General features: G+C 40.4%; 1 protein-coding gene across 1 annotated transcript; it reads right to left on the bottom strand.

Annotated features, from left to right (window-relative positions):
• Window positions 1-24: 24 nt before the first annotated feature.
• On the bottom strand, window positions 25-26,893 carry DHRS3 (dehydrogenase/reductase 3; the record flags this gene model as incomplete). The annotated part of the gene is made up of 6 exons (XM_082009272.1): window positions 26,608-26,893; window positions 3,909-4,052; window positions 3,493-3,612; window positions 2,492-2,730; window positions 1,335-1,460; window positions 25-109 (listed from the first exon to the last, which is right to left on the bottom strand). The coding sequence occupies exons 1-6, from the start codon at window positions 26,800-26,802 to the stop codon at window positions 25-27; spliced, it is 909 nt and encodes a 302-aa protein (XP_081865398.1). The 5' UTR covers window positions 26,803-26,893.
• Window positions 26,894-27,923: the final 1,030 nt, after the last annotated feature.

Raw genomic sequence — 27,923 nt, 5'->3', positions numbered from 1 at the left:
AGAACAGTCCTTGCACCACCAAGTCTATGTTCGTCCTTTAAAAGTGTTCATGCAGGTATAGCTCCCCGAAAACTTGTGGATTTCTTCAAGTGCTGCCTGAGGGAGAATGCTGCAGGAGAAGCAGAAAGAAAATAAGCAGACCAGACAAACCTCTTAGTCTATTCTAATAAGAGGATATGCAAATATGCATTTATGTACACACATACATAAGTGTACATATTCTCAAAAATCAGCCAGTGAGAGCGCAGAGGCAAAACACGTCAGTATCCTGCTGTGAGTAGGCCTAAACGGAGAAAGTTGTATCAAGTTGCTCTTTCTCTGCAGAAATATTTATCAAAAAAGGTCTGTAAAAACTGTAACTTGGAAGATATCATCATGTTTTATTCCTCCCAAATACTGTGCAGAATCTTGCATTCTGAAATACACAAACTTAACCTGAGTTGTCTGTTTAACTTGCCATCTATTTGTGCTAGGCATGTGCCCTCCTTACCATAAGGTACGGATATAGACCTAATTTCCTGACAGCTACTGTAATTGAAAATAAAAAATTAATTCTTACAATAAAGGACAAGAGCAGCCCTTTTTCAGCCTGTAGGATTTCTGGGAACTTTTCAGAGTATCCCAAATTTTACATTCAGAGAAAAGCATTTATTTGTGAATTGTTTTTTCTTGTTTGAAATGCAATATTGTAATTGTTTTCCACAGAAGTCTCATGGCTTCATTTCAGTTCCTGACTGAAGCAGGCTTTCCAAAGGCTTTAGTGCAAACTCTCATGGAAACACAATTTTAAATGCCCTTTCTCTGTAGTTGTTTCAGAATATGAAATTATGAATTTGTTTCCTTAGGGACTTGGAAATTCCTGTCCTAATCATACACGAAAATATATTGTTTTAATAGTTTCATTGCTTTAATACAAGCAATGCTCTCTAAATACAGCTGTGATGTACATATCTTATTGTACATAAATCCTTTACAATCTAAAACCTGGAGTCCGAAGAGTGGCTTACTAAATCAAAATCAACTACATGCATATGTTAATTGTTAAGAAATTTCCTAGATACAAACACCAGTTCAGACCTCAGGAACCCATATTTTGGGAGCGAAACTGGTTTCATAAAGGGGTTATACCCGGGGAAAGCATCCACAAAGGGAATCTCAGAAGGTTTTCTCCCTTTTGCTTCTAGGACTGTCTTTCATGGGAAGGCATGAACCACTCTGATCCTGGATATTGGGTTACAGCCAAACTGAGGTTTGCCTGGGTGGACAGACACACAGGATTGTAAGCCAATCTTGCCTAACTGGCTAGGCTATTGCTGGGCAAAGGAAATATTTACCTTTTTAGGATGACAAGAACATGCATTGTCCATGGAAGGAGCAGGAAGGCTTGATTCATCTGAACAGCTTCTACTGTCCTCCTAGCCACTGTCTCTGGCTTGAGAGGAGGAAAAAGATTAGGGAACCTGAATAAATAAAGCAAAAAATAAAATAATTATCTGTTAACCAAACTCCTCCTTTAAGATATCATTGTCCAAGTCCTGTTACTCACTAAATCATCACTGGCTACTGGCATTCAAACATGCCCCAAAGCAGGCTGGAAGGAGCCAATTCCAGTTCCAGGAAGCTGGAAAGCAGAAAGCCCAGTACCAACCAGTATTAGTGGGTTAGCTAAAAGGTTAAGAATGTACACGTTGGTGCCTTTAGGGTGAAGTGGCAGAGTGTATTCAGAACCTTGATTCTGGGTTTTTCTTAAACTGTATGCAAACCAATACCAAAATGCTGTCTGTTCAGTGTTGGTATTTTTCCTCATCCTCTCTGCTGCTCTTTGCTTGATTCAAACTCTTGACACGTGAAAGACAAATAATCTTCCCCCATTGCTTTTAATACCAAACATAAGGCTTTTCCCAGCTCCAGCAATAGTTTGACACTGCATATTTCTCTGACTAAGAGAGCACAAACTATATTAATAGGTTTTTTTTGTCCATTGTAAGAGATTTTGTCAGTCGTTAAGTCTTTGGATTTAGCTTGTTCTCTTAGATAGAGGTAAAAAGGAGGTACTGATAATCTTACTGAAGTAAGTGGTTGTCATTTCTTTTGGTGGGAAAGATTTAAGTGTTGCAAGGAATAAATAAGGAATCTGTACTGTTAATTCTCAAGTAATTTGTAGACTGCTCCTTTTGAATGGCCTCAATTTTCAGATTGCCTCCCCTCCCTTTCTGGTGGCTGCATATGGCCCAAATACACTCAGGGAAAAAATAGCTTTCGGTTTTCTCTGTAGCAGCAAATGTCTCCCTCAGTACAGGCAGGCTGTATGAATGTGCAAGCAAACTGAGGGAACCAGTCCGATGAGTCCCAGGTGGCCTAGAGTGACCCTCTGTTCCCAGGCAGCCAAATGAGACATCAAATTCTCTTAACTAAATGAAGCATTAATTAGGAGTGTATTCTGATGATTCATTTAAAATGAGATGCTTTATTCTAGTTCCCCTGGACTGACCTGATTCTCATGCCCTGAAACATCTCTGTGCTCGTGTGGAAGGGCAGGACTGTTGTGGCATTCACTCCAGGACAGTCTAGCAGCCCCAAGGTCAGGCTCTCCATAAAGGCAAAGGACGAGGCTTTCGAAGTGCAGTAGTCAATGGCACCAGGGATGGCTGACAAGGCCAGGACAGAGTTCAGGCAAACAATGTGTCCATTCTGCAACTCCAGCATCCTTGGCAGGAATGCTTTGGTGGTCTGAAGAACAACAGAGTTAAAAAAGAAAACCAAACAAACCAAAAAAACCACCAAAACCAGCTTTTTTCAGCAAAGACACAACAAAAACTATAGTTACTGAAAAAATAAGGTTACACAGAGACAACAAGCCAAACCGTGTTGTTCATTATGCTAGGAAAGGAGTAGGAGAGTACCAGGTTGCTTTGTCATTTTCTGAAAGATTCGAAACAGGCAAAATTTATGTAGAAAGAAAACAAAATCTTTCCTAGCACGTAAGTAAGCAGCACGCACAGATAAAGGCCATAAACAGAATGCTTTGTATGTTTAAGAACTTCTTGTAGAGGATAAAGTCTTCAACAAAGTGATGAAATCACAAGATGCTATTTTTATTACTCATTATTATTCAAAACAGAATGCGTTTCACACTAGTTTCCTTCCCTGAGCAGTGTAGTCTCATGCTCCTCTGACGTTCCACACACATGGAACAGAAAACTATCCGCTGTGAGCTCATGCTTTCTCAAAAGAAATCAAATGTTTTCCTGGAAATCACAGAATGGGGATAACAGAACATCAAATACTGTGTTACTACTGGAAGGTTTAAATTTTTTTAAGACTTCTTTCCTCTGGCCTTTGTCTCTGACATTGTTTTTTGTCTCCTTTTCACATCAGACTGATTTTACCAAGCATCATTTAGAAAGACCTAGTAGCAGCCAAGTGTTTACTGGCTGTAATCTGTCACACTCATTCCCGATTCGGAATACATGTGACAAGAGCTTATCTTACCCAGAACTGTCCCAGGGTGTTTATATGTTGTGATTTGAGCAGTGCATCATCATCGCTGTCCATCAGGCTCTTACCATGGACCACAGCAGCATTGTTCACCAGGATAGTGATATCACCCACCTGCAAAAAGAGCAAATGACTTGTCACAACTAATATGTCTCCTCACAAATCAGCAGTCAACATTATATGTGAGTATCTATTATCGCCCAAATACATTATTACTTTAATAGCTTTTGACATTCGTGCCTATAGGCCTTATAATCCTTCTGCATCACTTAAACAGGTAGCTAGATTTTGTACTATATAATTGGATGGTCACCCTTTTTTCCCAATTTGCCAATGTATTTTTTTTCTCCTCATCAAATATGAGTCGTTACTAAATTCTGCCCACAAACAGTGTTTCTACAGACACCAACCTTTTCCCGCACAGCTTTGGCTTGCCGATAGACCTCCTCTCGATTTCCTACATCGCAAATGAAATAATGGCATTCTGTCCCCATCATCCTGATTTCCTCTGTGGTCTCCTTCAGGCATTTCTCAGTTCGACCCCACAGGATGATCTGCAGCAAGAAACTTTTGTTAGAGTCAAACTGCTTCTGCTTCAAATCTAAAATAATTAAAACATGCTTCTAACTTCAACAATTTGATGAACAGCTTTGATGTGTTTTCACTGCCAGCCCTGTTGCATTGTTTCATTTATGACTAGCAATGATTTTCTATTACATGGGGATGGGACTTGAGCATGATGGGGGTAGCTGTATCCCGCTCTGACACTCTATTTACAGGTTCTTTACAGGCAACGCAATAGCTAACACAAAAAATCAGATCTTTAGCCTAATATGACAAATATATGAAACACTTGGCAAATTCTCTGTATCACAAAGTTTCAAATCTATCCCTGCTTTTGCTACATACAGACAGAAAGACAAATTTTTTCTAAAATCACAGACCTTCCTGTGTATCTGGTATGTTATCTACTTCTTGTTCTACATTTGGAGATAGTATTTGCTCTGCAGTAAAACAGGTTTTTTTCAGCATATCATATGTAACTATTCGCAATGCTGTTTCCAGGCTGGTGTCCTAGGTGCATTTCAGACAAAAGGTTCATCCTAATAGACATTTAAAATGAGAAATTTCAAACACTGATTTACTTTGCAACTAATATATGCAAGATTTCATGTGCCACTCCCATTTAACACAATAAAAATGATAAAATACTTCCTGTACAAAGAACAACTCTGAGTATCTGTGGAAACAAAACATTCAAATCATATAGCATGGATTTGATATATCATGAAGACATAACCAGCACAACCCTATCTGTATTTCTACACCATCATGGAGGTCAGAAATAGAAATAACTTGAAAAGTTAGCCGGTTCATTAACTTTCATTGTGGGGCTTTACCCAGTATGATTTTCCTAGTGAGGCAACAATATTAGTCTCAAGTATGAGATGGTGCTTCCACCGCTGTCTTTCAAATGTTGATGTAGAGCTAAGCAGATTTAACCAAAGTATTTTTTCCCTAGCCCATAACCTTCTTTTCCTATTTCTTTCAAGGCTGCTGGAAGGAATATAAATTCATCTCTCTGTTACCCAAGACATCTATATATGAATCAATCTATCCTTTTTGCTCTTCAAGCTAAGTCTTCTCAGCATTCATCATGTTATGAATGGTGAGTCATTTGTCATTCTGCAAAAAATAAACTACTGAATGGAGTATGTTACTGAAATCAACTGACTGCTCTGAGACTCAAACAGCAAGATCCAAAAGAAAAAGAAGAAAAGATTGCTACTGCTCACAATTGCAATTGTGAGCATTGATAATGTAAAATTTAGTACTTAAAAATAGATAAGGACACTCACATAGTCAAATGCAGGTTTACTCTGATCGGGGGTCTGGGAAAATGAGCTTTGGAAACAGCTTTGTTGCTCTCAGAACAGTGTTATTTCCAAGCAGTGGCCTTATCACCTGTGATCCAGGATTACTGTTGCTTCCCATACCACTGTGTATTGAGTATGAATCTGACTGGTATATTGATTTTTTTAATGGTTAAAAATGAGCATGTTTAAACTTTAAAGATTTAATAATCGTTGAGTTTTCAAGAAGTTGAAAGAACAGGGAAAAATAGTCTAAATTATATCACTCAGTTAATTTAGTAATAGCAAGATAAATATAAAGATTTAGGAACTGTAGTATTCCCTCCCCACAAATCGCTTGCAGCGAGCTTTAATGTGCTTATTTTTAAGGACTAGTTAAGCTTATCTCATAATTGGTACTAAAACTAATCTCTGACAGGGTCAAAGAGCTCTTTCAGTGCAACTAAGTAAGGTTAAAATGTAGAAGTACCTGGGTCCTCAACCATTTCCTAAATGAGTTAAATTTCCACGTAATCCCATTTATAAATCATTGGCACATCTGTGAACATAAACACACACAGACTGACAGACTTACATTCTCAAAATCACTGAAGGACTAACGAGTTGGTTAACCAGAAACTTCAGAGCATATATAAATATGCCAGAGCCATTTCATGGGAAATCTTATCTCAGGGGAAGTAATTTTCAAGGAAAAAACTGTGACCAGACTTAAAAACTGTAAGAAAGCACACAGCTAAAAACGTGGCCTGTCTTCGAAAGTCTCAGCATATCACCCTTGGCCATCAGGCTTTGGCATCTACACAAAGCTTGTAAAACCGATGGCTATTTACTCGCTTCTGAACTCAGAGCCAGCCTGAGTGATGTTTCTTATGCCTACTTTGCAGACTTGAAGGGAAATCAAGAACATGTGAGAAATTTCACAAGCTTTCAGGAAATATTTACAAAATACTGTTCAACTATAAGCAAACACATTTATTGCGCTCTCTTTTACAACCTACATCTCTGTGGAAAGGGGAGGAAAAAACACTACAAAATGTCAACCATAAGCATCAATTTTGATGCCCACAGAGTTTGCATCAGTGTGAACTTCAGCCTCTTAGCAGGATTGGATCAGTCAAATGCAGACACTAAAAAATTATCTGACAAGTTGAGGAGTGATGGAAGGTATGAAGAAGAGGAGAGAAAGAGAAATAAGGTGTCAGACAAGGGGAGTAACGCAAGAAACTGACCTCACGTACATAGCACTGTCAGGTTTCACACTGCTATTGCAAAATAACAAGTAGATCACTCACTCTTCACTTTAATCTGTTTCAAACATCTATACAGCCTCCTATTCCCAAGAGTTGCCACTGATGCATTGAATGTCAGGAAAGATACACGGAAGAATAGTTAAGCAAAGGATGACCTGTCAAAGGAACATCTGTCTCTGATGCAACTCTTGGACATAACATTTTTCATGCCCCAACAGTTACTTTGGGACCCTTAATATCCTACAGACAAGTCTTGCAAGGTGACCCCATTAAAATCTGGGCCATCTGGGGAAGACAGAATTTGCTGGTTATCCTGCTGACAGCATTAACTTCAGTACTGATTTTTTTCCATGGGAAGTTTTTGTGTCCTTGATACTGTTCACACTCAGGTGAAGGCTTCAGCCTGCGTAAGAGAAAAGCAGTAAATAAAAGACCATTCTTTTGTGAGAGGTGAAAGTTCCCTAACGACACAGTGGGAAGTGAGGTTTCCTGCTGTCATTTCTGCTACTTTTTACAGATGGATAAAACTCAAAACTCAATACAACATGCTTTTGGTCCAAATTCAAGCTTGACTGCTCCTACAAGATCATATGAGACTTCCAATATCTGCCTAACATCTGGCCAAATTAAATTGGCACGGGCTTCCCTCTGGCCTCCTAGGATATCAGATCTTACAAAGAGACAAGACTTCTAGTTGCTGCATTAGTCTCATAGCTGAGGCTTCTGTTGCTCCTGAACTAATCTTGACAGAGGGCTTTGGCTTAGCGTTTCTGGGTAGGCAATACTTCTCTCTTCCTTTCTTGCTTGCAGCAGCTTCACCAACGTTTTTCTGGGCCCTCATTCTACTATTGCTTCCTGAGATTTTCTACAAAGCTACTCATCAGTCCTCTGCTCTCCCTCTGCGGAATCTGCAATTTGACAATTAGCTGTTTGGCACTCGTAAGGTTGTGTTATTTGTAACATTCTCTCTAAACCATTCAGCTAGATAGCTTAAGAGTCAGGGATAATCATGCATGTTCTCCATGCTCCTGAGCAAAAGCCTTTGCTCACCGTTGAGCTGATGAATCATGGTGGGCCTGGGCCTGTGTTTTTGCTGATGCCCTGTGAGCTGCACTTAGCCTAAAGCTGTGCAGTTGGCACTTCCCTTCATATGCAAGCAAGCCTGTAAGGAACCGTCATTTTTTTATTCTTTGCTCAGTCAACCTCAAGAGAGGCATCATTTAGCTTTATCCTGCCCTAGTTAGGATTTGAAGGCTCTGCATGTGTAAGAAGTCTAGATCTGCAGTTTAGGAAATGGTCTATTTTATTAGGAAGCACAATTTCCAAAATGTAGCCATGGGTCTCAGAGTCTGGTCTGTGTCCCCTTTCCTTTTAAAATTGAATTCTAAATTGGCAGTAAGCGTGTCCCAACTGGAGGCTAAGTCCTGGACAGAATGATTCTTACAGACACAAAAGTTCCTGTCTGGGACAGAGGAAAATGCAGAAGAATAAGGGAGAAGAGAGACACAGCGTTCCTTATTACACAGCCTGTCAAGATGTTGCACAGCCACCCATTCACAGTAATTTAATGGTGGATAGAGGAATATTTAATTTGCGTTTTGGAGAAGTTCTTGGACAGACAGTTTTCCGTCCTGGAAAGAATCCAGCCCCTATTTCTTCTCCCCCTTCATCTCTCGTCACATCCCCTCCTGCCTGCCCCTCCCTACTGCACTAGACACGCTCGCCTTTCAAAAAGTTACTGACCAGAAAATTGTCGAGGGCAACAGCCCAGTGAGGCGGTTAATCCCCGCCGCGGCAGGCCCGCTCCCGGAGGCGGCCTGCCCCGCGGTTACCTCCGGGTGACCCGCGTGGTTGGCAGTCGGGGAGGCAGGTGGAATGTTAAAGCAATCGCTTATGCTCCAGGCTGCTGGCGAGAGGCGATGAGAGCCCGGGCAGCAGCGGGGTGGGAGTCTTCCTACCATTGGACATACGAAAGAACAGATTTATGATGACAGAGGAACTTAACACGCCCTTCTCTTAATTAACTTCAAAGTAGGCAGGGGCTGTGACATCACAGCTTAGTGCAGATTTTCCCAGGATTTATTCATGAGCTGATTTTTGCAAAGCAAACCTTATCTCTAGATCTTCTCCCCTCTGGCGAGTCACAGAACTCCTTATCTGGCCTTACAAAAACCATTTCATCTGGCGTGGCAGGCTCAGCAGACACCGCATCCTCCACTCCCAGAGGACTCGTTTAACTCTGGACTTAATCTGCTAATGAGACATGCCCTGCGGTTGGAGGGGAGTCAAAAGGAAGGTTTTAGCTGCTGTTGTACTAGGGCAAGGCTTTCTAACAGAGGCCTACACTGGCTACTTGCCGAAAGCCCCAAACCTGACGGCAGGTTTAAATCCTGATTTTCACTGTAACACAAGTGTCCAAGAGATGCTTTTGACCACCGCAAAATCAGATAAAACCACTAATTTATATAAACTGGTCTAGATTGAAGCCGCTATCAACCATAATATGCACACATGATCTATGCCTGGTGCAGGAGATGAGGTTAGAGCTAGTTTTACATCATTTACAAGGCTATTTAACTTGTTTGGTCTGATTTTATTGCTAGCACAATTCAAGAACAGCAGTAAAGGAATGCTGCCCTTTTTTATCGTCAATTAATTTGGCACTGTATCTTCAGCAAACCTGCTGTGCTAGACTTCGTCCTTCCAGTGAACTAGACCAGTATTGGAAAGGTGTCCCACAACAAAAGCATTTTTGAGACTGAACATGTGCCATTTCTTGACGCTCCCCTTGGATTATCTGGGTTGTATTTTAGTACAGAATTGTTCATTCTCAGTCTTTCCCAACACAACAACATGCATAGTGATTAGCAGATATAACTTCCATTCCAAAAGTTTCTGCACTTTACAATTCATGAAGCAATTCTCTGTATCAATTTGAAGACACTGAAAGATTAAAGAGCTGCAGAGAGAGATGAAAGTGCCCTTCCTGCCTGATCTCATTATTGCTGCCTCCACAAATCAACCACAACTCCACGCCACAGATCAGCAGAGATAGGAAGTAGTTGGTAGGTCAACACATTTAATTCCCCCTTTCAACCTCCTTCCAAGTCCAAAGAAACAAAAGTTGCTCTGTTTGAGTTGATATCTGTAATTGCACAGACTGCAACCTTTGTTCAAGCAGAGAAAGCCTTTCTGCACCCAACACTGAAAGTTCCTGCATACTTTTAGGAAGTACAAAGTGTAGATAATCCACTGAAGTATGTCAGTCTTATCCCCATATATTTACAAAGCCTGATAGTACTAACTCACAGTTGGTCCTCCGAAGAAAAGCAATCCAGTGTATCCCATAATCCTGGCAGAGTTTTGCATATCATGAAAAACAGGAGGCTAAATCCTACAGCCTCAAAAGTGTTCATGTATTTTGCTTGCCAATGCCATAAGAGTTTTCTCCTCCACCCCTACCCTTCTCCTGCCCCCAGGGCAGTCAGACAAGTTCTTTCAGGAGTTCTTCATGGGAGAGGCATGCTCAAGACAGATTACTGGAAGAGTGAAAGGTGTGGCCGTTCAGTGTGAAAAACCAATCTTTGCCTTTAGAAAGGAAAAAGAACCTTTTGATGCCTGAAGTAGGTCACAATACTTCACCCAGCCCCTTAGTGACACTTGTATAAAAGTAAGCAAACAAAGCAGGCCAGTGGCAAATTTTTCTCAACTCCTACAGTGGAAAGTGAATATCAAAGCTGCAAGGGTATAAGAAAGATTGCAGGTAAGCACAGGGGAAACAAGAGAGTAAGCGCATTTACCTACTTTAAACACAAGCTTTCTAGATTAGTATTTAGAAGTTGTAAAGAATTTAATTTAAATTTAATCTTGCCACCAAGGTAAACACAAATCACAGACTTTATTATAAACTGGTTTGAGTTAAGGCCAGGAGCAATATACAGTAATGAGATTAAAAGTTAGGTCTAAATAGACTTCAGAAGGAGACTAAAAGAGTGAATTCCTATTCCTTTAGTCTAGAGTCAGAACTTTTATTACTTTATATGTTGATTTAGCGCTCAATGGGATTAACATTATTGATCCAAACCACAGTCAATTCCAGTTTTACACCAGTCACCCCTTTTCTTCCTCTGAAGGAAACCAAACAGCACCTAAAAATGCGTCCTTCTCTTACACCTCCTCTTCTGTAGAGAAGTATGTAAGCACCTGTCTCCTATTCAGTAGAGGCCTTCCTTGGAAAGAAAATGTCTAATTTTCTGTCTGCATACAGGCATTTAAGACCAGCTCCCTCTAAAGAAGTGAACAAATGCCTACTGTTCTCAGAGTCAGGACTATTTAAGGACAGGTGGCCCCATGCTGACTTTTTTCCAGTGGTTTTTCCAATTGCTTTCGTCTGCAACATGAACTGCGACTCCAGACTGCCTCGGGAGCAACACTTCTCAGCTCCGTACAGAACAGTTGAAGAAGGGGAAGGGTTAGGGTTGTTTGCAAGAAGAGGTCATGCAGGAGTCAGCCTTTACAATCCTATTAACGCTGGGACAGGGTCAAACGGAGTGCATGTTCCAACAAAAGCACCAAGTGGCCACAAGCTGTCACCCTGCAAAGGTTCATGGAAGCATTTGGGGGGAAAAACCGACAGATTTTTAATGGTGAATGTCTGCCACACCATGTGTTAGAACCGGCCTGTGCTCCAGGGCACCAAAGCGCACAAAGAAATATCCAGCAATAAAATTCTCTGGCTGCAAAGCAGGAAGAAGTGGCATATCAGGGGGGTGGGGAGAGGGGTAAGTTTTTTTTAAACGTATGTATTTGAGGTAAGGCTTTCAAGATATCTACCAACAGAAATATAATACTCCATCCTGTAAAAATAACTAGTGTGCTGCCGCCTCCGTTTGCTTGGCATGCCATCCCTATAATCCAGATTCAGCTAAAAATGTCCACAGAGATCTCAGGAAATTGTGGAGAGGGTAAATATGCAGGTGCGGAAAGCTGATTTTTACTGCAAGCTCAGCAGACGGGATGAAGGGCTAGAAAGTCAGTAAATAACAATTCAAAGGAAAAAAAAATACTGGATCTGCTTGACAAAAATGCCATGGTCCAACGGGGCATTTCAACATAGTTGAAGGTTTGACGTTTGCACGTTTTCCTTCCAAAATGCTGCATTATTATTTTGCATGTATCTCTCAGGGTAACGAGTTCTTCGCATGTGGCAGGTTAAATGTTCACGTAATATAGTTAAACAGTTACTATGACAGAAGGTTATGTTGACACTGAACAGTAAGAGTGTTTGGTTTTTTAAAACTAAAAACAATCAAAAGTTTAGATTACAGAGTAACCTTAGAAGTAAGGGACACATTAAATTAAAAACATGGATCCAACATGGTTATTATTTCCATTACCTGACAGGGTGAAAGTAACTCCTGAAATTGCCTGGTTCAACCAAGAGTTACCTGAAAAGACTGCTACTTCTTAACTAACAAATAGGAAAAATCAGACCTAACATAAATTTATGGAAAGGAAAGAGCTACAAACTGGGTGCCAATAGAACTGGATTATTTTTTAGCTTTGTCTCTATATTTTTGAGATGATTTCTGTAACAGAGAGCTTCATCTTGAAAAGCTGAGCGGTTTTAACTTCTAGTGGGGGAGGCCGGCCACTGCATCACCACCTTTGAGACAGCACACGCAGTCCCAGGCTAGTCCCCTGGGACTCACAAGAGTATCAGGTAAGCTGGGTTACCAGCTTAGAGTAAAAAAATGTCAGTTTTAATTCAGAACATTGTCAGTTTTGCTTTAAGCTAAATCGTTATGAGTATTTTATCAGCACTTCACTTGTTTTGGAGAATGTATAAAATTCCACTACAAGCTCTATAAAAAATAATAAATACAATTTTATCAATCAGATGATATACTCAAAAGGTAACTTAATTAGCCTTCTGATGCTGGACCGGTTCTGAACTTTGGCGGTAATCTGTGATCACCGCTATGTGAACTGGAGCTAAGTCTACTTTATGTAGATCTGTGGTACCTCATTATAGTCCTGTTACCACTCAAGGGGACTTTGCATTTTGCTGTACTGTCACATTAGCAGAATCCAAAAGTAAGGTAGGCAAAATGGTAAATATATTAGAAGCTCTGATGAACGAAGAAAGCCACAAGGAACGTTTACAAGCCAGAGGAAGACATAGGCAGACAGACAACCCCAGCTCTTGTAGGAACGTCACAGAAAAGACAAGGGGCAGTGTTTAAAGTTGTTAAACTGGCATAAAGCTTGCAACAAAAACAGACCTAAGGATGAGTAACGTTTCTAATGCTGCCATTATAAACTGCCCTACAGAAAGACCTAAAATATGCTCCAGATCATCCATGTGCATAATATGAGGCAGCTCCTGACTGAAAAAATGATTTCTCCCATGAGGCTGCTGGAGAAGTACTGGGAGTTAAGATGGCCTCCACGAAATCCGTGTATGAACGGAATACTCGCAGCGGCTCCAGACAAGCTCCCCTACAAGCCTCCTTCCTTTGTCTCCAGAAAAAGAGAATTGCTACCATTTTAAAACCATCTAAAAGCCAAAGGGAGCTTTTCTTCTAAGTATTTTAGTCAAAGAAATAAAGGATACTGCTTAGAAGAAAGCGTCAATAATTAAATGCTTAACCGGGTTCCTATCTTTTTATGTGCATTTCAGAAAGTTATTTTTTAATGGTGGCTGTTGCTATGCAACAGGGCAGAATTTCTAAAATCTATTCATCTGTTGTACAAATGAGAGTTTTCACGACATAATTAACTCTCTCAGCCTATTAAGTCAAAGGAGGAGGATGGGAATCAGAGGATTGTAAGCTCCCAGAGCATGCATCCCCCAAAGGGGAACAGCATGGCTAAAAAGGGTCTTTCACTGATTATACCATTTTTTTCAACACACTGCTAAGATGAAGTAGCTATCCTGCTTATAAAAAATGTGAGAAACGACACAGCTCTAGTTCAATAAAATAATACCTAAATGTAGAAATGAAACTTATGATAATTAGTTTTATCCAGAAATTATCAAAGCAATTCTAATCAGATTCTGCTACAATGATACTAAATATTTAAACTAGAGAGGCTGGTCAGGCAATCACAAATCAAGGTCTAGCTTATTAATAAGTTACATCTCCCTGGAAGTTACCATCCTTTGGATGTGATTGTCTATCACATGCATACTTTTTAGGCCACTGCAACGCAAAATGAAGTTAATTCACTTCAATATGAACATAAAATCAGTTGAGCAAGAACAATTGAGAGAACATAAGATCAGCTTTAATTTCCAGTAAAATAAAATTTAAAAAAAAAAATATAAAAAATTAAAATATTATATAAAGCAACCTGGTCAGTAACTAAGATTTAGGGAGGGCAGTGATATAATATTGAGGCACAGTAATTCCATAACGTGTTCGAAGTCAGTAACAAGCACAGCTTTATGCCATAAGGGTTTTCTACCTACCAGTAGACTGGAGAGCACTGGGGATCTGTAAACTACCTCTGTGAAGTGTGTGAAATTTAGCCCTAAAAACCAGGCCTATTTTTGGTTGACTCGCATTCACTGTAGAACAGTCTTTACTTCCAGTAAAAAACATCGATAGGTACACAAAACAACTAAAGTGATTGCACTAACTGACATGATTTGCAGTGGTGCTGACTGACAGCAGTCTCCTTGTGCATCCCTGGGAAATCTGTAATGTATTGTCGTTGCTGAAATTGCACTTGGAAGCTTAGATCCTGAAACAAAAAACACGACTTGGCCTAAATCTGTGACTCAAAAGCAAACCAAAAGTATTTTAACTGTTTTTACTGATTTTAGTGGCTAAAGAAGCCATTCTGACTTCATACCAGTTGTTCTGAGTTCACCCCAATTATACTGACCCCCTTTGAGATGGAACTTTTTTGCAATCTATAAACAGCATTCTGATTATTTAGTTGCACTGACAACTTCAATGACAACATGAAATACTGTCTTGTAATATAATTTCAATGGTTAAGAATTTTCTAGCTTTTATTTTCCCTTTTAACTCAGGAAGAGAAACTAAAATCGTTTTATGTAAGATGCTTTTCTAAATTTCTGATTTTGCAAAAATGCTGGACTAAAATAAGGTAATGACAGTGGTCAAACCCATCAGCATAGCACTTCCTCTGTGTGAGCAGTAAACAAGTGTAATGATGTCATTAGGAGGAGCTGGCTGACCCACTGATGAACTCCGACGAGTTGCAAGGTAAAGGAGTAAGTAAAGGAGATGCAAGGTGCTAGATCACTACACACACACTTACTCCCCCCAGACACGTGTCCGTACATACACAGACATCCTTACAGCGTAAAAGGTGTCGCAGAGCAATCTGCAACAGTTGCACTTCATCATCTGGGGAAATGAAACCCTGAAAAACCCCTTTGATGGCTGAACATTCTGCTTTTAAAGAAGCAAGCCTCTCGCTTCCATAAAACACACATTCAAATATAAACACAACATAGACAAGAGTCTCTAAGGGGCCTGGATTAAAATCAAATAACAAGCAACACAAAGAACACTCTACAACATTGCACAATCAGCATATCTCAAAACCCAAAATCAAGTAACTCAGTTCAGCGAGACAGGAGTCCCATGTTTCCCAAGAGCCTTGGAAATGTTCTTACATCATTTCTGACAGCTCGCTGTGGTCAGAGCCAGCCCTGTTCTATTACCACTTTGGGACAGAAGTATTTGTACCAGCTGGATGTCTTTAATATTCCACTTGGAAGCATGACCTCTTTAAGGCAGTAACTGAGTTTTGTCCTCTCTGCTAAGTTTTTGGGGTTTTTTTAGGAGGTAGGGCACAGGGAATTTGAGTTTGTAGTCAACATAAAACCAAGCTGCTGAAAGGGGATGTCAGGATTTCCCATTCCCTCTTCAAACTATCACAGCCAAGTCTCGCCAGCGAATGTACTGATCAGAGACAAGGTGTCTCTGTTTACTACTAGCAAGGAGATTAAAATGCCAGATCTAAGGCAGACACTAATTTAATCTTCATGTAGAAAAAATCCGATTGTCCACTGTTATTGTTGATCCATTCTTTTTAAGGGCACGGGAAGGTGAACTGCGCAGTGTCTTTACAATAACATCTTCCACTCCCATTAATTTATTTTGTCTAGTGTATTTGAGGTTTTTCTTGAGGTCCAGCACCCAGAGTTAAAAGATTATCTAATGATTTCTGCCTTCACTTAAAGTGGTGTAAGTTTGTCCACTCCTCAGATACGAAGAAAATCTTGAAAATGTAACTTGGGTGTACCCAGTGATTCAAAGAGCAAACAGAATGGAAAAACAATTATAATTACTTAAAATGTCATTCTTTTTTTGAGTGGTAACTCCTGATTTCTTAATGTAGGCCTAGCTATACAGGAGACATTTACTGCATAGTGAAAAGCTTCTAAGAAACACTGAAACAAGATTTTGTTCAGTGTCTGAAGTTTTCACTTTCTGCTACAAGACAGCACTCATAGAAACTTAGCTGGCAGGTTTGGTTTTTTTTTTGTTTTTTTTTTTTTTACTGGGAAAGAGGACATATTTAAAAGATAAACACTACCTATCAATACAACTGGTGCAAGCTGGTATCTGTGCTGACCAAGAGAAGGAACGTTGACTGAATGAGAAGTCAAGCTCAAACTCCATTTGCACCTATTTTAAATGGTGGTTTCATTTAGATAAGGGATGAAATGTATTAGCCAGGTCATACCAACTGCCACTCCGCCTATTTATATAGACTCTTTCTAACCTGTGGCTAAAAATATGTCATACTACAGGATAATCACAGCCCAGAACCTTTCCAGGCATCATTTTTATACCACCTCAAAATATGTGTAATTTTAAGTTGTTTAAGTGTTCTGTGAGGTACAACTGTCACTGACTCCATGCTGAGAGCCAGATTGATCTCAGACCCACATACGTAAAGCATAACTGATTTCAGCAGAGCTGCATTTGTGCTTTCAAACACTATTTTATTGCCCTAAGCGGAGCACTGACACATTTGCTCACGTGGTGTTAGACAACAGAAATCCCTATGTTAATCAAAACAAGTAAGCTCTGTAGCGCTGTATTCAATAAATTGTAATTAAGAAGGTGGCAACGTAAGGGTGGCTGTCCACAAAATCCTTTTGTAATTATGCATAGTTTATGGCTAAGCTAATAAGACGAACAATTTAAATTAGTTACAAACTCTGCCAAGGTACCCATCTATTCCCAAGTCTATTAATTAGAACCTATTTAATCCCCACTGGGATAAAGGTCAAACAACATGTATTTGACCCTTTTCTACTGGCGTCAGTGTTATCAGCCAATGGATCTGGCAGTGCCTGGGTCTGACTTGTTCGACTCTTCAGCATGTTGACACGATGCTTTGAAGAACAGAGTCTGGGCCCAGCTAAAAAGATCTCTCTAATAATTTCTGCTTTATATTCCTGATAAGCACATAGGTTTAAAAATGCCAGAGTTTGTTCTCTCTCGGTGGTCAGCTCTGAGGCTGTTGTTCTCCATCTTTAAGATTTTTGCTTTTCAGTCTCCTTTTCCTACACAATACCTTAAAGCAGCAATGGTATTCGATTTGCATCTTCAATTCAGTCCAGAAATCAAAGTGAAAATGAACATTAAAAACTAACCAATATTTGCTAATGGATTTTAAAACAAACACTAAAATTCAATAATCATTAGCTGACATTGCCAAACTGTCCAGAAGGAAAGATACCGAATTTTTACACACTTGTCCAATTTTGTGGGAAGGTAATATAAAGAACTGTTGTCTTTTTTTCTTCTGCCTGTAGTTCCTGTAGAATTAACTGGCTACTTCTGTGGAGTTCATAATCTATTTGTCCTAGTTCTTTTCTTTCATATCTCTCAGGTTACTGTAAGGCTAAGTTCCTGGTCTTGGCTATGGTAGTATGATGTAAAACCAGCTCGTTCTCGATGTACTAACTTTGTGTATGTTCTCTTTGAATATTGCTAATCTGTTTGTGGAATGTAATTGAGAGTCTATTCAGAGCTTTCTAAGTTTCTCCCCCATTTTTTTTACTACCCACTGCATAGCAGCACCCCATAAAGACAGGTTTCCACAGCAGGGTAAAAAAAAAAAAAAACCCAAACAACTTTGATTCCTTCTAAACTTTTTAGTTAGCATGCTCAGAAATGTATGCAGGGCTTATGGTCACTCTTAAAGTAAATTACTGTGCCAGACTAATTAGACATTAGCTCAACAGCATGTTTGATTCATTTTCTAATGCAGTAAAATCTACCTATATATGTCAGTGCTTCAGATGGAAATAATTCTACAAATCTGAGACAACTTCTTCCTAGCCTGTGCCAGGCTCATGACATAAATGCCACAGAAATACAGCAGCACATTCATTGTAGGTGATGAAACCACGCAAACAAAATAGGGACAAATCACTGCAGATAAGTAAGGTGAAACATCATAGACCAAAACCATCTTGTCAGCCATGAAATTTTGAAAAGCAGCCTTTTTCCTTTCTTTGGTACAAATAAGACTAAGATCACAGAATGCTTGAGGCTGGACAGGACCTCTAGAGGCCATCTGGTCCAAACGCCCTGCTCAAGATCGTATACCTAGTCTACTGCTTTGACCAGCTCAACTCTCATTTCAAATTTCACTGCCTCCTCTTCAAGCTTTCCAGAGCTGAGCTTCTGTATTCACTTTCGAGGCCACTATCCCCATGTCACTGAACACCTTTCATTCAGCATCTGAGCTCCTATTGCAGCCTCTTCCTCCCAGCGTTAATTTTTCAAACAACCTTTGTGTTTTCTACCACACTGTCTGCACCTCTGTAAACATTCCCCAAAACTCTTTATTGTCGCTCTTCAAATCCCACCTTAAAACCTCCATTGCTGTGATGCCTTTCCAAAACCTTAAAAATGGCTAAATGAGTGGTGCTGAAAATCGCTTGCTTTACAATCCCCATCACGACAGGCTTCTGTGTTTGCATTCAGCTGTTGCCTTCTGTTTGATACCTACATTGTAGACTCTGAGGTAGGCATCATCTTTTTCTGTTGTCCTTATGCAACACATTTAGCGTCTTTATGCTAAATTATTTCTGGTGCATGAGAGGGTTTCTGAGGCACTACAACAACGTTAACATATAACCTAATCTTTAAAACTTAGCTCAAGGTTTCTTGCAGCATTGACGCAGTCCTTATATTTTATGGGAAGCCTCATTTAACTGTCTTGATGCCAGTCCTTAAGCATTTTAAAAAGTGCTGGATTTTGGTGTGCCAGCACAGCACTGTCTCACTGGGACAGTATTTTCACATGACACGACTGTATCCTGATGTGACATGACAAGCCTGTTACTCTGCAAGTTCCGCTTCTTGTTAACGTTATTTATTCTCTTTACAACACACTCAGTTACAAAAGACAGGTATGTTCTAAATTATAAACTAAGAGCTGCAGCCGGAATGCTGCTTCACAGACATCAACCGATCCGAGATCTGATAAATTCTGGCTGTGCTTGCCAGCCAGAGACACTTATTCAGCGAGTTACTCAGGCTGCTGGCCTTGGCACTAGCACACATAACAGGCTTAATGCCATCGAAGCCTGGGACTTGAAACAAGGGCTCTTCCGCCCATCCTTAAATTCAATCAACAAGGAAGTGAGCTGCCAACAGGAAGCCATTAAATAAAGTTGCTGTCAGTATATAATCTTTATAGAAAGAAAGCCTTTCTTGAGACCGAAAAGTGACTCAATACAATCTATTCTCTCATAGTTTACCAAAAGTTCCACTTAAATATATTATTTTGCATGACATGGAAAAACTCCCCAGTTCTTTTCACACACTTTTGGTTACTGGTAAGTTATGACACGCTTTAGTAGTTTGCTGTAAGATTAAGTGCTTAGTAGATTAATGTAACCATTATTAAAAATATGCCTGAAACTGTTCAATTCCTGTGTTTGTTTTTTTCAACCGCACACACAACAGGACAGATTAATTACCCAGAACCTGATATTTGCACTGTGGGTAAATATTCTCATTATACTAAAAAATCTACAACATAGAAAATGAAAAATTTCCTTTTAGATAAGATTGTCTTTCTCACTTTGAGACATGTGCGATTGCCTTTTCAAAATGCCTAGTAACTTACCTGCATTGCTAAATCACTACAGAGAAATTCATTAGATACATGGACTATGTGTTTTTCTGGCATCTCCAAAGCACACAAAAAGCATTCAGCGTGTGGACAGATGCTCATTTGACAACATTGCCTTAGTACTGGAATCTAAAAACATATATGTAAATTTTACACTGAGCCTTTTTTACAATTATTATACACCAGGCCAACTCAACATCTGTTTGTGCAGTACATTTGCACGCCGCATTTGCATTGGGTAAAGTACATCAGAACTATGTCCATTTCTTTCATAAACATTATTTTAAAGGCTTTATGATTTCACTATGTTAGATCATGATCCCTGTTAAAAACAAGCACATAGTGATTAATCATATTCTATGGAAAGCCAGTTCCTCTCAGCTCTCAAATTATGTAATTTTAGATCAGCTCTTTTTCTTATAGCAGAACTAATCTCCTCTGGGGTGGCCAGCTCAGGTCTATTCATGTTCTGAACTCAGAATGAATTGCAAGATACATGTCAGAAATCAGTTTTTACTTGCAGAAGACAAGTGTCTTCTTGATGACTGGCCCAGCCACCACGGATTTAAAAACTGACAGCAAGCAGAAGGACTTACGGAGTTTACTTCAGGTATGCTATCTCATCCCTTCCCCACTCCTCCAGCACATTATTAGAAATTACATGCCTTTGTAGATGACAAAAGAAATGTTTTCAGGCTTGGAACACTACAGGCCATCTGGATGGAACTCCATGGCAGATTAAAATGCCTGTGCGTTAAGAATTTGATGTCAGGTTCATCTTTAGGCAAGAGCTAATTCTCAAATACAGTTTATTAAGAGTATTCTACAGGTTCTGAAAGTGAAATCAGAGATGAAAGTTTGAGAATGACCAATATTTTAAAAAACATTGTAGGTTAAGAACTCTTACTGAAATCCATGGGAGATACTAACAGCTTTTGTCCTACACCTTAAAAAAGGTCACAGCTCTGAATGACTTTTAGCATGTCTCAGTATTTTGCCCTCACTTCAGGAGATTAGTATCAATTTCATTTCCAGCTCTAGTCACAATGCAGTTAATTTTTTATCATATTGCATTGATACATGTTATAAAGTAGTTTTTAGAAGTTATATACTAGTTCATACAAACCGGAACAACAATATGTCAACATGATTCATAAAGACCAAAGTGAAATGTTCATAGAACTACAGATGCAGTTTGTGCAGATAATGTGGGGAGGAGCATGCCATTGTAGAAACTCATTTCAAAACTCGCCAAATTTTCCATTACTGAGAACACAAGGCTAAATTCTAAGACCTGACACCATTTTTTACATAACCTCTCTGCAATACTCTCATCCTAAGTAGAATTTTATAGCCTAAAAATCTCACTCGGCTAAAACTCTCCAATTATACAAGGCTCTCAAGCACCTGCAATTCCTCTGAGGTTTTCAGTTCTGTTGAATTCATTGGAACACCGAGGGAAACCGGCTGCAGGTTTCAGCCGCAGCGCAGGCTTGCACAGCCCTCATCCCTTCCTCAGTGCTCCTTCCTCCACTGACTTATTACAATCCCAGTCGTAATTGAACTGAAAGAGGATAGCACACTCACATGACAAGATACCTTCCTAAATGAAAACATTAAGGTCTGACTTTGAAAACGCTGTGAAAGTAATGATGGAAAGAACAGTTGAGTGTTTGGGTTTTTTTTTTTAATAGCCTGAATAAAACCAGGAGTGATATGAGCAAAATACAAACCAAAATGACAACAACAAAAACTCTGATTAGTGTTCAAAGCAAAAGTTTTCCAGTAGTGCCTTCAGGCTTTGTTCACTATCCCAAAATAATCACTTGTATTACTGCGTTTGTGGCATTCTACAGCTGCCCATCATGTTGCCATCCTGTTAAAAGTACCTCGCAGACTTGCAGACATAATTGTCTAGACTCCAGTGCTGACAGAACGAGGTCATGGCTATCAGGCGGTACATTCCATGCAAGAGCGAAGTTTCCGTTTCTTGTTTTCGTTGGTGATACTAGCTCCTTGCCATCTAGTAAGGGCTTTTGTCTGTCCTGGTATTCCAGACTGCTTACCTCATCCGCTGCACAAGCATGCAAACCCTTTGAGTCGCATAGTCTCCAGCAATACAGGAAGTGAGTGTCCAGAGGACAAAACAGTGAAAGGAGAGATCTTTCAGTGTATTTACGAGGTCATTTCTTGCAGAGTGATGAATGTAAAGAACTCTCAACCAGGTTAATAGGAATCGTTCAACTCTTCTCTGCAGTACTGTCACACTAACACAAGGCCAGGGCTGCCCATAACCCATTTGGCATTTTGGAGACATCTCTCATGCCAAAACACCCCTGGTTCCCTAGAAGCCCTCTTGTTCATTCATCAATAGCTACAGTTACCAAAAAGGCAAACATATCACAGCTGGAGGGCAAAGGGAAAAAGTAAAAAAAAAGCAAACATAGGAGGACAAAATATACATACTTTGAAAGAAACTGCATCACAGAAATGATCCCAAAGGAACCACAGAAAAGCACTGCTGTATAAGATCCCTTGGAGATACGCTACTGAAGATCCATACTGGTGACTTCTGAGCCCAGAGCCCTCACTGTAAATAAAAAATCTAATGAAAATCAATGGCTTTTGACCAGTCTCCTAACAGGAAAGGCCTAAGAAACTCTTCCAAAGTCACTGTCAGATAACCTTGAATACCAAAATACATACTAGAGTTGCGGAATCTGTTTCCATCCTATAATTCTAGGTTTTTCAGTTACTTTTATTAGGTTTTGGTGACATTTAATAATTCAGAATGCCTAAGAACCAAGCATCTATTTCGTGTTCAATCAGATCTCAGATTAAATAATCTTGGAACAAAGTAAGTTAAAAATGCAGGGGAAATTTTTAGACATCAAGGAAATGCCTTAAAAGAAAACCTAACAAAGAGCAAGACATACAAATGACATACAAAAGACATACGAATCAAAACTTCATCACTGGAGATCATCAAAACCGGGACTGACAACTCTCTGGCAAAGGCACTATAACAGAAAAAGCTGTAGGAAAAGCAAATAGCTTGGAGGAAACCAGAAGCATTTTCCAACTCTAACCACCAGTGAATGAACCCATTCAGCCCCTATATTGCCCTGACTACTCACATCTGGGCTGTTCTTCCACACAAGAAATATCGTTCAAAGGGGCCAGTCTTCCCAATATTAACTCAATTATACAGTATGTTCTTTGCAAAACACCATTAGGCTTTGAAAGTGGATTTTTATTTCATAGGCATTAAATCATAAACTCATAAAAATCTCTCCTTCTCTTGTTTCATTAACACAGATATACTCAGCCGTTTTGGCTAACCACAGAGTACCAAAAGCTACGAGCCTTAACAAAGCTACCAATGTGTGAGACAGAGGCGATGCTCTATTGGTCAAATACTTTTAAGGTGTGGCCAAAATTCTCAAGAGTTAAAGCCAACAATAGTGAAAATTTTGAATTTTGCAAGCAAACAAGAGGGAACCAAAAGGAAAAAAGTACATTTCCTCAGCAACTCAGCTGCAGCAAAGTATCTCCTCAGCCAGCACTTCTGAATCTGGACACATCTCTGGGGAACAGCATGAAAGTTAAATTACAATACTTGAGAACTTCCGGTGAAAATTCAGTGCTATTCATCCCTCATAATAACACTAACATGTCCCCTATGATCTGTAAACCACTCTTTCTCTGCATACAGCAAATATACATGCTTTTGTCTTTTTCCAGAAGTGTTACAGGAAGCATTTAAATACACAATGCCTCCCACCACCAAGTAGTTTTTGAAAACTTCTACCTGAAAGTAAAAACAGAATGAACAATCACGAGAAAAGAAACATCATCTAAGGAAATGTCTCCTAGACATTTACCTGCCCAAGTCATATTTGAGGCACAATGGCAGAGCAATGGACTTAAAAGAATGGGGGGTAGAGAATGGGAATCAGGATGGATTTAGATGATGATGCCAAGAGATTTCCATTCTGTTGGACTGAGATTTTCAGTCCCCATAGTAATCTATCAAGTAGAAGACACTGTATTTCCATTTGCATAAACCCTTTTTTGCTTTATTTCTCGCCATCTTGCCATAGCTTGAAATGCAAGATCAAATTTTATGGTAAGAAAGTTGCAGATGTGACAATCATAATCTTGGTGAGATACAATACTTGTCATCTTCGGTGAAAACCGCTCAGAGACATCTCATTTGTGATTAACAAAACCAGCCTCTGAAAATAAATCCAATCCAGTCCAATTATCAGAGGACATTTCACATGCTAACAGTCTCAATTAACCTATCTTTCAGGAGATTCTAATCTCAAAAATATGGTTATATATCGCCGCCTACCTCCAAAACTCCGCCACTATGTCTGCGTGCGCAAGCGCTGTGATGACTTTTTCAAGATACACCGCACACCCACTATTAGAATCTGAATCTGTATGTTACCGTTTCTGTTCACCTCTATGTAACACTGTGCTTGGCCTCAGAATTTCACACCTTTGGTGGAAGTGTTTTTCTAAACTTGGAATATTGTGATGACACCATCTGATAATTAATAATTTATAACAGATTCTGACTATGTTCAATCAAGCTTTGAACGTAATTGTAAAATGGTAAACTGTATAAGAATACAGAAAAATAGAATAGTTAATTTTCATAAGACTTATTGAAAGACAACTTGCTAGCCACTTCAAATCTTTCTCACTTCTTTTTGATTGTCGAAGGCAAAGCATAAAATCAAAGAGTAGTGCCAAACAGAGGTCTTGCATTCTACATGGAAACAGCACTGAATTCACAAAGTTAGGGCTGAGCACAGAATGCAGGAAAGAAATGAAATCTTAGAGCAAAGGGAATGGAAACTACCACATCTAGGTAAAATTGTCATTACAAGTGTTAAGGAAGAAAAGAATAAGCCTATTTTAGTGTTGAAGGGAAAATATGCTGCTTACAAAGGCAGAAAAGCAGTGCCACTACCAGAGAGGATCAAAACTTGCTTGACTTACTACATAGCCAAGATATAACTGAAAGGGGAACCTAATTCAAATTCAGTTAAAGCAAAAACTGAAACACCTTGATGACAGACATGAAATGAAACCATAAGGCAAAAAAACCCCAAAAGTTCTGAACAGTAACTAGCAACCACACAGCATTTCACAACATCATAATGAGACAAGTTTAAAGGTTCCCAACAGTTGTTCCCATTTAGTCTTTCCTTCTAAGATACGTAGAGATTTTATAGATAAGATATACAAATGAACTACAGCCTATATCTTACAGTCATTTCATCCTCAGCTCTGTATCTTAAATATCTTAAAATCCCTCTCCTTTTGGTCCATGTCACCTGGTTCATTAGGGCTGACTGCCATTGCTCAGCTTCTAGTTGAACTGCAGCTAAGCAGCTCTTGAATTAGCTGTAGAAATGGTGGTACTTTAATACCAGAGCTTAGCATAGCAACCAGCCGGACTAAATAAATAAATAATGAGGCATGGTATTCTAACAGATAATATAAATACACTTTCAGCAAATTGCTTGGGTCCAAAGGTCAGTCAACTTGTTTGCTCTGTCTCCAAGAATTTGTAAATCTCAACATGATGTTTAAACACAAGCATATACAAACATCAAGGTTCAATGCTGACATATTTTACACCTCAACGCTGTATGCCAGAAGAGCTCTATACCACACATAGAAAACTGTAAGGCATATGTAGAGAAGTGACAAAACACTATCCCAAACTAAATGCAAATTTTGCTTTAAATATCCTCTCATTCTCTATTTTTCTTCTCTGTTTGCTCTCATTCATCCTCTCACAGGGAGAAGTATTTATGCAGCTGTCTAATTTCACGATTCCTCCCCTTCATTACCCATAAAGGGGGAGAGGAAACTTTAAATCTCAAGCCTCGTTTCAGGGTGTGTGTGTTTTCTGGATTCCTGATTGATTCACACATATGGAGACACCTGTATTCACAAAAACGCAAAGTTTCAAGGTAAACCTCCAGTTCCTGAGCTAGGGAATGGACACACCAGCTACACTTGCGTTTCTAGGCTGTTGTGCAAACAGACCAGTCTCTCAGCCTCTCTCCCTTTCCCTCTTTCCTAAAGGAAACGTGCAAACAATCTCACAGCTCCTACTCATGTTGTGCTTTTCTTCCATGCTGGGTTCTCATTCATCTTACCTTTGAACAGCTCTGGGCTGGCAAAAAGCAAAATACAAGGGACTGCAGGAAGCACAAGAAATTAATGCTGCAAATGGAAAACCAGCGGGGTGAAACTGAACTCTTCTCCCCACTTTCCCGAGAGAATGCATTCTTAGGACCGAGAGCCAGAGCCCTCCCGCACACGCCGTTAGCCCCTTTCCGCATCAAGCCCCGCTCCTGTGGGGTGACACGCGTGGCAGCGGCACTCTGGCTGTGCCTAAGGAGAGCTTAAAGATGTGCTCAAGGAAAGGCTGCAAGCAAGCTGAAATGCACAGGAGTAGCATAGCTCTCCTCTGCCTGCACAGGAAACCTTGGCTGGAGCGAAAACCCCTCCTTGGTCAGCGGAGGAGAATTCATGAGGGGGGCCCCTTCCTCACCCTTCTTAGATGAGATGGGGAGAGACAGGATGCAAGGAAGGAGGAGTGGGCAACTTCTGAAAGGTAAGTCAAAGCAATGGCTCAGCACGCCAGGGTTTTCCAGACTTAGTGCCCCCGCTCCCCTTTTAAAAGCCGTCCCAGCAATCCCACCTAGAGGTGCGGGAAAAGGCTTTTAAGTCTCCGAGCTGGAGGACTCTCCAGCAGAGCAGCAGGTGGGAGCTTCCTCCCCCCTCCCCTTCGTGCCGCTGCTCACCTTTCTGGCTCCTCGCTTCGCAAACTCCCTGGCCAGATGGCGGCCGATGCCTCGGCCCCCACCCGTGATGAGCACATTCTCCCCGGACAGGTCTCGGAGCTTGGGCGGCAGCACCACGCACACGGCAGCTTTCACCACCAAATAAACCATCTGCACCGGGAAAAGCAGCAACGTGCCCAGCCATTTCCAAATCATCCTCGTGTTCCAGGCAAGTCAGGGAGGCAAAATTCTCTTCCAACCCGTCACAAAACCAAGTTAACAGAGAAAGAAAACCAATACCCTTCATGCACCCCTAGACGGGTGACAAGTCTTCAACCCCCTTCCAAAACTTGGGGCCAAGAGATTCGTGGACTGGAAAAATCCTTCTCTCCCCCTAAAAAAACTGGGGTAGGAGTAAAGTAGTGCAGAAGACCAAGTCACTCCCCTGTTTCTTGATCGGTGTCCTCTGGGATTGTCACATGCAGGTAAAACGGTTTCCTTGCTTTTTAACTGGAAGACAGTTTTTTTAAATTAAGAGAGAGAGAAAAAAAAGCAAGATTAAAAGTAACCATATACCCCTCTGCTTCAAAGACCGACATGAAAATCCAGTATCCAAATGGAAGGTTTTTATACTTGGAAAAAGAAAATAAAGCAGATTATGTCTCCAAATTTCTGCCCGCAGCGCCTTCCAGGCAGCTCATTTCTATTCTTAGACTCAGGAAATTGCTTAAATAAGACAGAATTGCCAGGACCTTCTTTTTAAGAAAGGCTCTATTCAGGGTAAGGTTGTTGTTTTTGTTTTAATATCTATAAATATCTATAGACGTTCTGTCCCGAGCCGGTTGCAAAGGTTGAGCCGATAACCGCCTCCCTCTGCCCCGGCTCCTGTTTTATTTTCACTTCGAGTAGCTGCGATCAGAGAGCAGGAATTACGCCGTACCCTATTTCAGCGCTGGCTCTTACTCATTTCTCCCTATTGCGCTCTCTGCCTATCACAGCCGCGGCGCTGGGGAGTTTTTATACCCCATTAAGCCTGATTGACAGTTAAAGTGTCGGGGAGCTCTCACTACTGTTCCTGTGAGTGGCTGGCGTTGCTCTGCCCTCCCCCGGAGCTCCCTCGGAGCCGCCGCACACAAACGCGCACATGCACGCAGGCTGAGGCGGACGCTGGCTGCCGAGCTGCCGCCTGCGAGCCGGGGCTTGCTGCCTGCCGCCCTGGGCTTGCAGCTGGAACTGAACTCCCCTGTCACCGAGCCAGGCAACCCCTGCCTCCTCCCGAACGAGCACACGCCAGAAAGAAGGTGCTGCGGTCTGATTTGAGCCCAGGAAAAAGCAGT

The sequence above is a fragment of the Phaethon aethereus genome (genome assembly GCF_964289735.1).
Source record: "Phaethon aethereus genome assembly, chromosome: 21".
Lineage (NCBI taxonomy): Eukaryota > Metazoa > Chordata > Aves > Phaethontiformes > Phaethontidae > Phaethon > Phaethon aethereus.
Note: the sequence above shows the minus strand (reverse complement) of the source record. Positions and strands in the feature narration are given on the sequence as shown.